Source organism: Lycium barbarum, chromosome 11 (genome assembly GCF_019175385.1).
Source record: "Lycium barbarum isolate Lr01 chromosome 11, ASM1917538v2, whole genome shotgun sequence".
In the NCBI taxonomy this organism is placed as follows: domain Eukaryota; kingdom Viridiplantae; phylum Streptophyta; class Magnoliopsida; order Solanales; family Solanaceae; genus Lycium; species Lycium barbarum.
In genome coordinates, this window is record NC_083347.1 from 7,937,213 (window position 1) to 7,951,505 (window position 14,293).

Here is a 14,293-nt window from a genome sequence, read left to right on the forward strand (position 1 = left end):
AGAAATAAAAAGATAGACATTATTAAATAGTTCTTCCAAAAAGGGACAAGCAGTGAAAATTTCACGTGGAGGAGGTAGAGACTAGCACATTATCCCAAAGTTGAATAACTATAGAAGTCAATTATCCAAAATTGAGTGATCATATAAGCTTTTAACTCCCATTATCCTTTATTCCTCGTAATTTATCACTTTTCACCTTCTTCTTACAAGTGTAAACGGTAATATTTTCAGCATATTTTGGGTATGTATACGTTTGGAGATTACGTTTACGTATCCGTTTCAAGTGTGCTGGCATCCTAACGCATGGAGGGGACAAAAAGTAGATACATAACATGAAAGGTTGGCTGGTCTTTCCATGAATAGTACACTAGGACTAATGTTTTCGTCAACATATCAATGATTAAAATCAGCCTTATCAGCTAGGAAAAAAGCACAAATCATGTTCACATGAGACTTGTTCATATTGATAATGAGTTCTTCCTCTGGAAAGTGAGCTAACTAGGACCCCACTATTAGATGCTCCTAAAATTTATCAACCCTATATACTCATGCTGATAGTTCTAAAATTGAAGGAATTTTTTAGTAACTTCAATGGATGCTTTTGGTTTGAGAGCTCTGCATAATTTTGGTTTGCTTCAGGAAATGAGCACTTCCTGCCACAGGTTATCAAGGTGAAGTCCCATTCTAAGTTCTTAAAGCTTGTGTATTTGTACTCTTCTTCATTCTAATTTCTAAACTGACACCCAAACAGCTCCTAAGGCGTTTATATATAATTGCATATAGAATTAGTCAGATCAGTTGAAGCATGAACAATATTGCCTTTGTTCCGAAGGCCTAGCGAGTTCCTTCTTTTTTTTTTTTTTTTTTTCTCTACCAAATGCGGTTCTTTTCTTTTCTTGGACCAATGACTTCCCTGTTCAATACTGCTAACTATTATCGGAAGATACCGCCTCGTTTGGACTATCAGCTGTAGCTTCGATTGTTGAATCACGTGCAAGTTGGGTTGTGATTGTATTTTTCACAAGTGGAAAGTAGGCTCTTTAGGCTGTGTCTTAAACAGCTCCTATCCACTAACAATCCTTTGTTCTTCTGGTACACCTCATTAACAACCATTTATGTAATTCCACAGTTGAAGCTGGGAGGCCAAAAGTCGAGAATTCAGGTACCTGTTTTCTTACTCTATATTTTTTGCTCAGCTGAACACAATGATATGATTTGGTTTCTAACTTGGCCTCACTACTTGCAGCACTAAATGGGAAACTCTAAAGTTATTGCACTCTATATCACAATATGCGTGGTTTTGTTTATTGTCTCGAAAATTATTATGACAATCCTCTGTTACCGTAGATGGAAGAGAAAGCAAATGGTTGTTCAAGACAGTTTATCTGGTAGGATATGATCATGTTCTTTAAAATACTATATGATGGATGAGGAATATCTTATGTTTTCATTATGTTCATATTCAGGTGGAAAGCTAGTGATGTTTAAGTCACAAAAAATGAACACATTGGAGTCCAACATGTTGTTGAAGAGGACCATGAAGCTCACCAACAAAGATATTATAGGATCGGGAGGCTATGGAACAGTCTATAAACTGACAATTAACGAATCAACTTCGTTCGCTGTAAAGAGGTTAAACAGAATAAGCGCGGAGCAAGACGGAGGTTTTGAAAGAGAATTGGCGGCAATGGGGGACATAAAGCATCGAAATATTGTGACACTTCATGGATACTACAGTACATCTCAGTATAACCTTCTCATCTATGAGCTTATGCCTAATGGAAGTTTGGATGTAGTACTTCATGGTATATTTCTATGTCTGTTTCTTATTCTCTAAGGGGTTGTTTGGTAGGGCGTATTAGGTAGAATAATGCTGGTGCAAAATTTTTGTACAATATTTGGTTGCACATTTAAGTCTAGTACAACTAATACTATAATTACTTATACACCCTATTCAATACTGTTTTTATACATAGTAGACCATGGCATTAACATTACCGGTACTATTCTTATACTTATACACCCTATTCAGCCCTATTTACAAATTATGCAATGTATGTTATTTTTAATACAACAAAACAAGCCGTCGATAAGAAATAACGCTAGCATTACTAATCCCAATTCCCAGCACAACTTATTTTCGAACCTAACGACCCCTAAGTCTAATGATTGGTCAATCATTTTAGCTTATTTCAGCCTCTGCTAATGCTAGAATCATAGATGCATTATAAAGACCTTTCAAGTTTTTCATATGCGGATAAACTATAAGATGGAAACATTGTATTGCAGGAAAATTTGCTGCCCAGAAGGTTTTGGATTGGCCTTCAAGATACAAAATAGCAGTAGGAGCTGCAAGAGGATTATCATATCTGCATCACGATTGCATCCCTCACGTTATCCACCGAGATATTAAGTCGAGCAATATCTTGTTGGATCATAACATGGAGGCTCGAGTATCTGATTTTGGACTAGCCACTCTGATGGAACCAGATAAGACGCACGTTTCAACTTTGGTAGCCGGAACTTTCGGATATTTGGCTCCTGGTATGTTTTTATTAGAACCATTAGAAGACTCAAATCTTTGCGTTTGTAGAACTGTCAATTATATTATGGTTTTCTGCAGAATATTTTGATAGCGGAAAAGCAACAGTAAAAGGAGATGTTTACAGCTTCGGAGTCGTCTTACTGGAGCTTCTAACTGGGAAAAAACCAACAGATGAATCATTTTTGGAGGAAGGAACCAGACTTGTAACTTGGGTAAACTTTTAGTCCAACTTTTTCAGGAATATTTCAAGTCTCAACAATATTAGAATCACAATGCACAATGTGCGCATCAGTGAAAAAATTTAATCATCAAATTTTAGCTGTTTCCGAGCTGTCATTAATTTGGTCACGTAATCTCGTTTCTGTTTTACAGGTGAAAGCAGTTGTTCAAGAGAAAAGGGAAGAGTATGTACTTGACAGAAACTTAAAGGAGTTTCCTATAGATGAAATTAACCATGTATTTAACATTGCATTGATGTGCCTTGAGGCAGATCCATGTATAAGGCCAACCATGGCTGAAGTTGCAATAATGCTTGAGCAAATAAAGATAAATGCTTTGGCTTGAGATTCTTGGTTTTCTGTTTCAACGCTAATTTCTCTCAAATTTTTTATTTTATTTTTTTATAATTGTCTTGTGTAATGCTTGTTCTTGGTCCCCATACAAGGAAGCTAACAAAACTTTGAGCAATTTGTTCTAATGGAGCTATGCTACTGAATCACTGATTAATAGACTATGCTAAGCTTATAAGCTGGTCAAACTGGCTTGAAAGCACTTTTTAGCTTATTTACGCATTTGGTAAACACCAAAGTGTCAAAAGTCATAATCTGTCATTCCAACTTATAGATTTTTAGCTTATAAGCACTTTTGATTTGACCAAATATTTTACTATTTTATCCTTAATATTTTTTCTGATCTCGAAATATCTTCCCTAAAACAAAACTCTAAACTTCCTCTTCACTCTGTATGCATCATTCCTCTTTTTAATTACAGGAATACTTTTAAATTTATAACTTTTTTCTAAAAATTTGAGGGTATTTTAGTCATTCTAACAAAAGAGAAACTTATCAACACTTTTTTACTGACATCAACTGTTTATTAGTAGTGAGAAGACTTATCCAAACATGTTATAAAATCAGATTCAACAATTAAAAATGTTTTTTCAGCATTTCAAGTTTATAGCTATTTACAATCAGCTAATTCAGACTGGTTCACTCATTACGGACTTTACTTTGAGTGCATCTTCCAATCCTTTGGCAATTGATGCTTTCAGTGTAGGAGAAACTGGATCACCACCAAGAAATACGTCGAAGAGAGCTGATGCAACATTTGTAGACTTAATTGTCGCATCAACTGACGAAGGCATCCCATCAAAAGAGAGTGAAACCTTTAAAATTTCCATACAATAGAGCAACAAATTAGAATTTAAAAAGCTAAGAAGAAAACAAAGGCAACATTTGATGACTAGAATTGATATAATCTAGGCCTTAAGAGAATATTAATGTAAATAAACTGCATACTCACGAGCATTTTGGTTGGGTCAATCCAAGTCAAGAATATGGAAGTTTCTTTCTTAAGAGGTTTTCCTTGAAAGACACCACGGAACGTGGAAAGAGCAGATTTATCATCAGTAGTGGGTGATTTGATTCTCGGAGAAATGGCTTCATCTAAGGCATCCCAGAAAGTTTTACCGTCAATATCTCTGACCAGCACAATACGTAGTGATTTCTCCAGATTGGCTGCAATTCATAGAATCAATTTCAGCACCCCCTATATGATATCATCTCCAAAAAATTAAACATCGCGCATTTACCTTCAAAGATATTGTTGAACAAGGAAGTATCTGGCTGAATTTCTGCAGCAGAACATCCTCGCCAGACATCTAATCTACTAAAGACTGAGTCATTGACATAGAGTCCTGCAGCATAGACTTTGACACCAATAATTGCAAATACCTTTTCCCTGTATCCTAAATTTGTAGGAAAAGCAGCAAAGCATGAGCATAGAGCATAGCAATTATCATGATTTAGAAGAACTTGAGGCAGATAAATCAGTAATTGAAATTTGTTCTCAAATTATTTGGAAAATTGATTGTGTTGCAGCTGACCAGTTCCAAGCAATGACAATGAAGTGGAGCAACCAGGTAGGCTCAATGATCTTTGAAATTTCACCTTAGTTGCTGGTTCTTCTGTGTATTCTGTACTTCCAACTGAATCGACAACAAATGACAAGTCGTCAGCTCTTACAAACAAACATAAAGATATGATCGAGTGTCCTTTATATTTCGTGAACGCGTAAAATGGAAACATTAGTCCACTTGATTTGTCTCAAAACTAAGGATTAAAAATAGCAAGTGCGAGTCAAAGAGTATTTGCAGGTCGACTCCTGTCTTTTCTGAGCTGCAACAATGAAAAATATGATGGTGCAGTACTTACGTTTTAGCTATGACGAAAAATGTGCCTATGATCAGATTAAAATATTTTACACAAATAGCCGGTCGGTTCACTGTTTACTTTCCCTAGCTTGTATACATATACGATACATCCACCAACTATTTTTAATTTAAGCGGTTGGGTGAACGGCTTTTTAGGTTAATTCTTATTAAAAGATTCTATAAGCTACCTTTTGATGGTTATTGCCACTCAGCATTCTGGTGTCTAATCTTATTCCCATAGCCTGAGGGTCCTTCCTAGCCTCTAATCAGAACTAATCTACAGTCTCCAAATAATTCACGTAGGTGAAAAACTCTGATCAAACCAGCAATTCAACAACATTTTTGCCAACATCAGATCTTTTCTTCTGTACCATCTTTTTTTATCGGTAATTAGTAACTTTCATTAGTAAACCAGCAAAAAGAGAATGCTGGAAGCAGTCACAACCAAAAAAGCTTGCCATTACAACAAAAAAAAAAAAAAGAAAAAAAAAAGGGAAGAAGATATATGTAGGTAAAAAACTCTGAACAAACAGCAATTCAACTGCATATGTGCCAAGATCAAATCTTTTCTTTAATGCAACAACAACATACCCAGTGTAATCCCACAAGTGGGTCTGGGAGGGTAAAGTGTACGCAAACCTTACCTCTACCTCATGAAGGTAGAGAGGCTGTTTCCAAAAGATCTCAAGAAAACCATATCAAAACAGATTAATACCATCTTTTATTCAGTAAACATATTTTAGACTTGAATATAATAATATTACAAATTATGTCTCATGGATACCATTACAAAGCTAAGACTTTTATGGATAGTCAATTTCATATGTTAATCGGACTCTTCAAAAATGTTGTCGGGTGTGCCGGATCCTCCAAAAGTAGTGCATTGTTGGAGAATTTGACACAGGTGGGGCAGTATTTTTGGAGGACAGGTGACACAGGTAGGCCAATACAGTGCATAATGTTTATTTACTACCTGGAGAACATAATTGAGTTTAGATACATAAAATTAGCTTAAATTCAGTAATGCCACATAGTATTCTCTCCACCAACTTCAGGAATCATGCATTTTCTTGTTCCACTCCTCTTATTTTAGTTGTTCTTCAAGAAGCAAATTTGGCATTGATCAGGAAATTTGCATTTATAGCATTTAGGGTTTTCTCATCCAATTTTGGCTAATGTTGGAGTTGTATGAATATTTTAGTAAAAATTTAAGAAATCAAGATTACCCACAATCTGAAAATTAGGAAGAATTCAGTTTTGAGGGGTTTTCCCTCTTTTGCACAAAAGATGTAAATTCAGCTTAAAAATCTACTAATAGTAAGTTAAAAGACATAAAGATAATAACCTTTTCCAAGAATAACCAAATCACTTGTATGTATTATTACCCGAAGAGGAAGAAGCAGATTTAATTGTGAAATGTTGTTCATGTTTGCCATTTCTGTCAAATGTGGATAAGGGATAAAGACCATTTCTTGAAAGTTTAGGAGGATAAGAAATTCTGGGGTTGGAATTATAAACAGTGATCTTTGTGGATGTTGATGTTGAAATCCAAAGTGGTACTGAAATGGCTCCAGATGCAGCCATCTTCTTGAAAATGTTATATTAATTTTGTATAATTCTAGTTTATTCTAAGTGTTTATATTCTTGTAGTTATGCCATAGATATTGCTCCAAATAATGGATAAAAAAATGATGGCCCACGAACAACAACTTCTGATACATTTATGTTGCTGTTTGAATTATTGTTCGAACTTCAATCCGAACTGAGTCACTTCTGAACAGGATAGAGCCAACTGGTTTTGAACTTGTAAAATCACCTTAATCAATGTAATAATAAGTTCTCTTTGAAAATCCAATCAATTCATTCTACGGAATGTTTCTTTAGAACCTTTGCTCATAGGAACAATTAAGCATGTTATTGTGAATATAATGTTACATTTTTCTTTTTAGTGTGTTTGGTACGATATAAGTTACTTTTCCTGAAAAAAATTATGACTATTTTTTGGTATTTGATTGGTGTGAGAAATATCTATTTTTCTTTGAAAGATAAATGAAATTAATAATAATGTTAGTGAATCAGATACAAGTATTCTAATAATTTTTTATTAGTATTAAAGATTGATCATAATGCAAAGAGCAGGTAATATGAAATTAAAGTTACTAACAGAAAATGATACTTCATCCATAAGCAAAGTAAATTATTTTCTCTTTGATGAAAAATGTTTTTCTTTGCGAAATATTTTCTGATAAATTAACAACAGATATGACTTTCTAGAATTTTTTATTTTAAATAATGAATTCCGTCATAGTAAACAAATAACTTTCACACGAAAGGGAAAAGGTAACTTTATTTAGATTTGCCGGTGGAGAGTTTTATTTTCAAGCCTTTTGTAGTCTAGATCAAAGCACATGGGCTTTTTCACTTGCTTCGTTTTCCTTAAATCAACTTTTAAGCTCTATTAGTTTGGGTACAAAATTCACATGGTGCAAATGATCATCCACCATTACTACTTTTGGATTAAATAGAGTTTGTTGGATCTATATTTGTTAGGAAATACTCTTGCTTTACTTTGATCTAGAAGATGGAGTAGAGAATAAAGTTATTGACAAAACAAAAAAAAAGTGAAAGTAGATCTCATGACTTAGCTTTCTCATGTGATGTTACAAATATGCATTAGAACTACTTTTCGTTTAGCATAGTGCATAACTGCATATACAAACTGTCGGAGCTCTATATAACAGCATCCGCGTATAGCAACATATTTCTATAACAGCTAAGATTTTTCGGAATCGATTTTTTATGTTATATTTTATTTTTCTATAATAGCATTTTACCAATAGCAACAACAACCAACTCCATAACAGTACGCTCTTTGTAAAATCACCGCCCATATAACAACTATCTGCTTTTTTAGTCATATAATTATTAACCATCTTTATAAAAATAGAATATCTATGATTACCAATAATAAGCAGTATAGGTTCTGACCAAATATCTAATTTGATACCTTACTATACTATATTTATGACAGAATATTACATATGTGGAGTTTGATGCAACACTTCCTTTTATTGAAGCTTTCACTGATGAAGAGATTATTTCTCATGTCATTGGAGTGGAAGAACAAGAGAATATGGAAGCCGAAGACGACAATGAAAGTGCTGGCAAAGAACCTCAACCTATTGTTAGTTGATTAGATTAGAAGATCAACGGTTCAACTCTTAGATTTCCATCAAGGGAAAGCAATTGGATAACCGTTTGCTGAAAGTTTAGACGCAAATCTTCGTAAATTCGAGCATTATATCACCACTAACAAATTGGATTCTACGAAACAAGCTACAATAAAATTTCTCCCATCAATCTTGAAAGAATTTAATTTTTCAAGTACTGTAGATTTAAAATGTGTGCTTCAGAGCTTAAAACTTTATACATTCAGTTCTGAATTTATTGAAATTGTATTAAATTTCTTTAATGTTTAGTTAGTGAAGCATTCATATCTTTAAGATTTAAAATTTAAATAATTTGTTATTTTTTTACAACATTAAAAAATAAAAAAAATAGATTTTGTGCATTTTTTTTTTGCCTATAGCAGCCAACTATTATTTAAATGGAAAATGTTATTATAGGTGTATAACAACAATTCTTTATAACAGCCAAAATTTTTGTACAGTACTTTCAGAGAACCTTCTCTTACGTAAACAGGATTCAACTATACACGCACGCACACACATATTACTTTTGTCCCAATTTATGTGGCATGTCTGACGGACATGAAGTTTAAGAATGAAAGAGAGATTTTTGAAACTTATATGATCTATAACCGATTTTAAAAACGTTTATGTGATATTATCTTATTAACGGTAAAATGAAAATTTTAAGAAATTCAATATGATGAAATTAGTTGAAGCCCCTCCAAACCATGTAGCTTCGTCCCTAACACCCCCATGTGCTCCTATAAAAATGTTTCTTTTGCTTGTGGAAAGCAAAATTTACCAAAGTAGTTGAAGTACATATACAAAATCCCGTAAAAGTTGTTCTTTCTTTGTTTTTCCCCTTTGCTTGTCGACCTGGCTAAGTTAGTTAAATGGCATGAATTAGCACCACGCAAGCAAATGAGCAATGATAAGAAATAAGGATAACATAATGCGGTGACTCTTGATATCACTACTAGGTTGTAGTGGAGTACTAAGTATTCATTCTTAATCAAAGGGTTCGTGTTCAAGCGTTAGATATATAGTGGTCTTTGTTAGGGTGTGTTTTAACCCCAAAGGTAAAACTTCACAGCGCAAATCTGAATTTAATCAGACTCCAATACAGATACCGAAAAAACCAAAAAGAAATGCAGTGACTGTTGGTTACAGAACATGAAATGATGAAAAGGCAATTTATCTAAGAAAAATAGCACAAGAAGTCCAGTAAATAGAATAAAGTCGAGAATAATCAGAGCACGTATCGGTATGGGGTACTTTTTGTATGTCCTTTTTACTCCACAAGATTCAACGTAAGTTGTAACGGCTCACCATCTAGTGATTATTGCCCCCTTTTTTCTTTTTCTTTTTAATATTATTTTTATTACCTAAGGGGGTAGGGGAAGAGAAAAACAGATTATTGCCCCATTAAGCTACCACTTTTATCTGTTTTTCTCTTCTTAAATAAATTGCCAATTAAACAAAACAACATTTCCTCACTGAGACCATCAATAATCACTTCAAAAAACTGTTTCCTCTGCTATCTGAACATAGCCACACAATTCTGTTTTTCTCTCCTTAAAATAAATCTCTAGTGTTACTCTTCATATATTGTCACTTATGGCAAAAGCAATTCTCACCCTTTTCTTCCTGCTCTTGTCCTACTTCTCAGGTTAGTGACAATTTTTTGTGGCGTTACGATTAATTTGTTTTGTTAGGGCATGTTCAAATGTAGTCTAGTACCCTTGTTAGTTCGAATGACACTAACTAAATGTTTAAATCGTGTTGTTTCAGCGCCGTTTCTGACCTTAGCGGATGAGCCGGTAAGTTAAAGAGTTGAATTAGTTAATGGAGATTAAGTGAATATTAGATTTGTGATGTGTTTGTACTTAATTAATTTGGTTTTGCAGAAGACATGGTGTATGGCTAAACCTTCATCAGATAATACAATCCTTCAGCAAAACATAAATTTTGCATGTTCCAATGTGGATTGTAGTATCTTTCAAGAGGGCTGTCCTTGCTTTTCACCAAACAATTTGATGAACCATGCTTCTATTGCCATGAATCTTTACTACCAATCTAAAGGAAGGAACCATTGGAATTGCCACTTTGGTAATTCTGCCCTCGTTGTTTTGACTGATCCAAGTAAGTCCTTGTTCTGCTTGGAGACGAATTTATATTTTAATTAGGATGCGTTGTGTGAATTCAACTAGAAGAAAATCTGATACTATTACTTTCTGCTCGAACTATATGTAAATATATACGTATATGCCAAAAAAAACGCGTCCGGTTCTAGTTCTCATTTTCTTAATTTATCTTAATTACGCCCTCAATTATAAATCTATTAATAATTCAATCTTGACAATGGCAGGTTATGGCAGCTGCAACTACGAGTGAAGTCATGGTTAGGAAAAGCAACTCATGAGGAGACTTTTGTTGAATCATATCTATAGATATCTAAATCTTGTTTAATCATTAGATAGTTGCCGATTTCTCCTATTATGATTACCATTTTGTTGCAGTTTTAACTCCTTCCTTCATGTATGGCTTTTTAGTTCTTACTTTCTTCTTTGGGCCCTTGCAATTGAAATTGCAATAGGCTTTCTGTCCAGGCTGAATCATAGTGGCTGGTCCAATTGGTTAAGCAGACGTTTTAACTTTTTGCGCTGATTGTGCTTCAAACGCACTGGTCTTTAATTTTTGTCCTCCATATATGTGGTTTTGTTATAAATATTATTATAATATTGTGATGTCTATCTTTAGGAGGAATTTTAGGGTTTGTGACTTTGGCACCAAGTCAATTCTCTCCTATAAATAGAGAGATTCTCTTCATTGTATTTCATTCCTTATAAGAAATAAGAACCCTCTTCTCTCTTTCTCTACAATATTCTTATTCTTGTTTTATTATTTTATAACATGTTATCAGCACAAGTCTCTAATCTTCTTATTGGAGTTTAGTCTGCCTCAATACTGCCTTCTCTGGGAACTTAGAGAAATTAAACTAATGCTATGTTTGTCGTGGGTGGAGATTTGCCATATTAACATATTACTCCAGAAAGAAGAACGTATGTTTTCCAGTGTATGTGTTTAAGTGTGTTTACATGTCATGAGGTAAGTATCTTTAATAAATTATATTGTACAGTGACTCGAAGGAGTGGTACTCCATTCTAGCATAATGTTTCCTTTCCATGTTAATAAAGTATGATGATTCCATTATATAATTGACTGAAACTAAGCAGAGGATTAAAGGATCCTAATGTTTGCACTTTCATATATTTTCAACACTAATTATTTGGTTGAGTTGAGCAAATGAAAGTCTGTAGCTATAAACTAAATTGAATTGCCATCATTAAGAGTCTTACACGAAAGGTTAGTATTTCTTTTATATTGAATGTCTTTGTCTTTCGCTATTAATGATATCCACTTAGTTGGGATTCTTTGGATATGAGAAAACGTAATGGCTCTAGATCATTTATATCTCAAATTTGTTCCCGAAGAACAATATTATCAAGAGAGATTATGATGTTAATCTCATATTTCTTAATGGTTAAATGAGAATTTGGAAGAAATAAATAACCACCAGAAGTGGCAATATTTCTATAGGCTTATGATTATAATTGAAGATATGTTTGAGAAGGATTTTCTATATTATATGCTCCGATTTGTTCCAGAAGTAACAATATTTTAAAAGAGGTTATAAGAGATTATACTTTTATATGATTAAGACACGTTCACATAATTATATATGTTTCCTTCTCGAAGAATGAAAGCTTTTGATAAATGTACAAACACAGATCCATTCCCTGAAGTGAATGTGATGATATTTAGTAAAGATTGTAAATACATACGTGTTTTTGGCTGTGAAGATATCACGACTCACCTTTAGAAGAGGTAGAATAATTGAGGAGAAATATTCTGAATTTCCTTACTCGTAGTAAATCTGAAGTTTACTCCTGAAATAGTAAGACTCTAAAATTTACACCTGGAGTAGTAAATCTGAAGTCTACTCCCGAAATAGTAAGACTTTGAAATTTGTTCCTGAAGTAGCAACATCATATAACAAAAAAAAGGGCTATAAGTTGTTATAATTTGATGTCGTTACGACACGTTCAAATAATTATGTTGCATTCCTGAAGAATGAGAGCTTTCGAAAAATATCCGCGAAGTATTTAATTTGATTGCTTCGTATATAGCTTAATAATGATTACCTTCTCTTTCATGCAATAAATGAATGTCTTGATATTGTATTTGATATTTGATATATCATTCTTAGTTACCGTCTATCAATATACAGAATAATCCTATGGCAATTTTATAAATGTCTTATATTTGAACTGTAGTAGAGTTCATAAGAAATTGGCAACCACCAGAAGTGGTTATATATTTCACAATTTTATAAATGTCTTATTTTCGTATGTGAGATATGCTTTATGTGATGCTCATTATTTTCTCACGTTCAAATAAGGATGACAATTTTATGATTAATATATTATTGTACTAGTTACCGGATGACTTCTTTAAAATATTTTACCTGATGACTTTTACCAATCATAGATATATCACAAACTTTACATAGTTACTTGACTAATATGTTATTTACTTGTCATGTTCTTTTAATACTTGGCTCCCTGTCCAAGACAAAAAAAAAAAAAAAAAAAAAAAAAAAAAAAAAAAAAAGGTCAAAATCCAAGCATGCCAACTAGTTATAAGGCGTGATTGTTTGCCAATTCTCCTTCTGTATGGCCGGTTACTAAAATTATGTGTGCTGTAAAGTTTTTGCAAATATTCCAGTAACTTATTGATAGATAGTGATCAATCGATATTGTTATATCTATATTATGGGATTATGATCAATTAATAAAGTGTATATAGATCATTGTATTGAAACTATGTCAGTCTTGTTTCTTTACGCTATTATCCTAATATTTTCTAACTTGAATATTTTCTTTGGTAACTCTTCATTGTTCAAATTTATCAAAGTTTCAGTTTGTAGCTATTGAAAATTAGGTATAAGGTTCATCTAAATGATTAGATTTCATTTTCCAAAGTGAAAGAAGAAATATCACAACACACCTCCTGAAGAAATAAAATAATAAAGGATATAAATATTATTTTGTGGTATGAAAGTCATTACTGCACGTACCTATCATACATCAAGTCATCTTGGATGTTTTTATTATGTATCATTCTAAGGCAAAATGATACAAATTTTGTAAAATACTTTCTACTATGACCATATTAAGATATTATGTTTACTTACTGATTTTCCAGAAGGAAATAGCAATTCGCACAAAAACTTTCCTGAAGAAAGAAATAACTATGTGGTTGTCGCTTTGATATAAAATATTCGGATGTTAGTGGGTATCCTCCCCGAAGGAGATATTTACCATATAAGTTGTTGATAGAAGTATCAAAGACTGTATAACTTAACGTTTACTTTTTGTCATGTATGAATTTAAGAATGTCTTTAAATATTCATTTGGTTGCATTGTTTCTTTGTCATGACACTAGCGATGTCAATGTAATATTTGACAATACTAAATCAATTAAGGGCTCCAAAAGAGCTAATTATTCATCTAGAAGATCACGACACCTAGTAGTGTCCAAACAATATGTGATTATGGAGAATAAATTAAAGGCTTCTGAAGAGCTTATATACTGTTTTGTAATTCTTTTTAGATTGTACTACACAAAGTTGTTATGATCGAAACACAAGTTGTAGTAAACCCGAAGTTTACTAAAGTAAATCATGACTATCATATTGAAGCTATAAATGATGGGAGGATTAAATATCTTTAATATTATAATATGTGAAAGGTTACACGCCTTGTTCTCCAAAGTGTACTACAATATAAGCATGATGAAATCACATGTCACGGTAACCAGAAGTTTATCGATGCGAAAAATAATTCATGTCTTAGTAAATCAGAAGTTTACTAAAACAAATAGCACATGGCATGGTAAATCTGAAGTTTACTACTATAGATAATTTTATCAATTGGCATGAGCAATTTGGCCATCCCGATTCAAATATGATGTGCAGATTGAATATTCGACATATATTGAAGAACCAGAAGATTCTTCAATAATTTATTTTTGTTGCTTGTTCTCATGATAAGTGGATTATAC

At 33.0% G+C, this 14,293-nt stretch overlaps 3 protein-coding genes across 4 annotated transcripts; 2 read left to right on the top strand and 1 right to left on the bottom strand.

Moving 5' to 3' along the window:
• The first annotated feature begins 284 nt into the window (after positions 1-284).
• On the top strand, positions 285-3,111 carry LOC132617822 (receptor-like serine/threonine-protein kinase At1g78530). Its single transcript, XM_060332896.1, has 7 exons — positions 285-671; positions 1,130-1,162; positions 1,247-1,388; positions 1,467-1,805; positions 2,290-2,544; positions 2,624-2,757; positions 2,918-3,111. The coding sequence occupies exons 3-7, from the start codon at positions 1,253-1,255 to the stop codon at positions 3,107-3,109; spliced, it is 1,056 nt and encodes a 351-aa protein (XP_060188879.1). The 5' UTR covers positions 285-671; positions 1,130-1,162; positions 1,247-1,252; the 3' UTR covers positions 3,110-3,111.
• A 505-nt stretch (positions 3,112-3,616) lies between these two features.
• On the bottom strand, positions 3,617-6,628 carry LOC132617823 (fatty-acid-binding protein 3, chloroplastic). Of its 2 annotated transcripts, none has more exons than XM_060332897.1 (5): positions 6,362-6,628; positions 4,650-4,751; positions 4,356-4,511; positions 4,067-4,281; positions 3,617-3,929 (listed from the first exon to the last, which is right to left on the bottom strand). In XM_060332897.1, exons 1-5 carry the CDS (start codon positions 6,558-6,560, stop codon positions 3,744-3,746), a joined length of 858 nt encoding a protein of 285 aa, XP_060188880.1. In that variant the 5' UTR covers positions 6,561-6,628; the 3' UTR covers positions 3,617-3,743. The 2 variants fall into 2 exon arrangements, with proteins under 2 accessions (XP_060188880.1, XP_060188881.1); XM_060332898.1 differs by having other exon boundaries at positions 6,322-6,455.
• Positions 6,629-9,535: 2,907 nt separating this feature from the next.
• On the top strand, positions 9,536-11,049 carry LOC132617295 (glucan endo-1,3-beta-D-glucosidase-like). Its single transcript, XM_060332270.1, has 4 exons — positions 9,536-9,836; positions 9,959-9,987; positions 10,075-10,309; positions 10,536-11,049. Exons 1-4 carry the CDS (start codon positions 9,785-9,787, stop codon positions 10,559-10,561), a joined length of 342 nt encoding a protein of 113 aa, XP_060188253.1. The 5' UTR covers positions 9,536-9,784; the 3' UTR covers positions 10,562-11,049.
• The last annotated feature ends 3,244 nt before the right edge of the window (positions 11,050-14,293 follow it).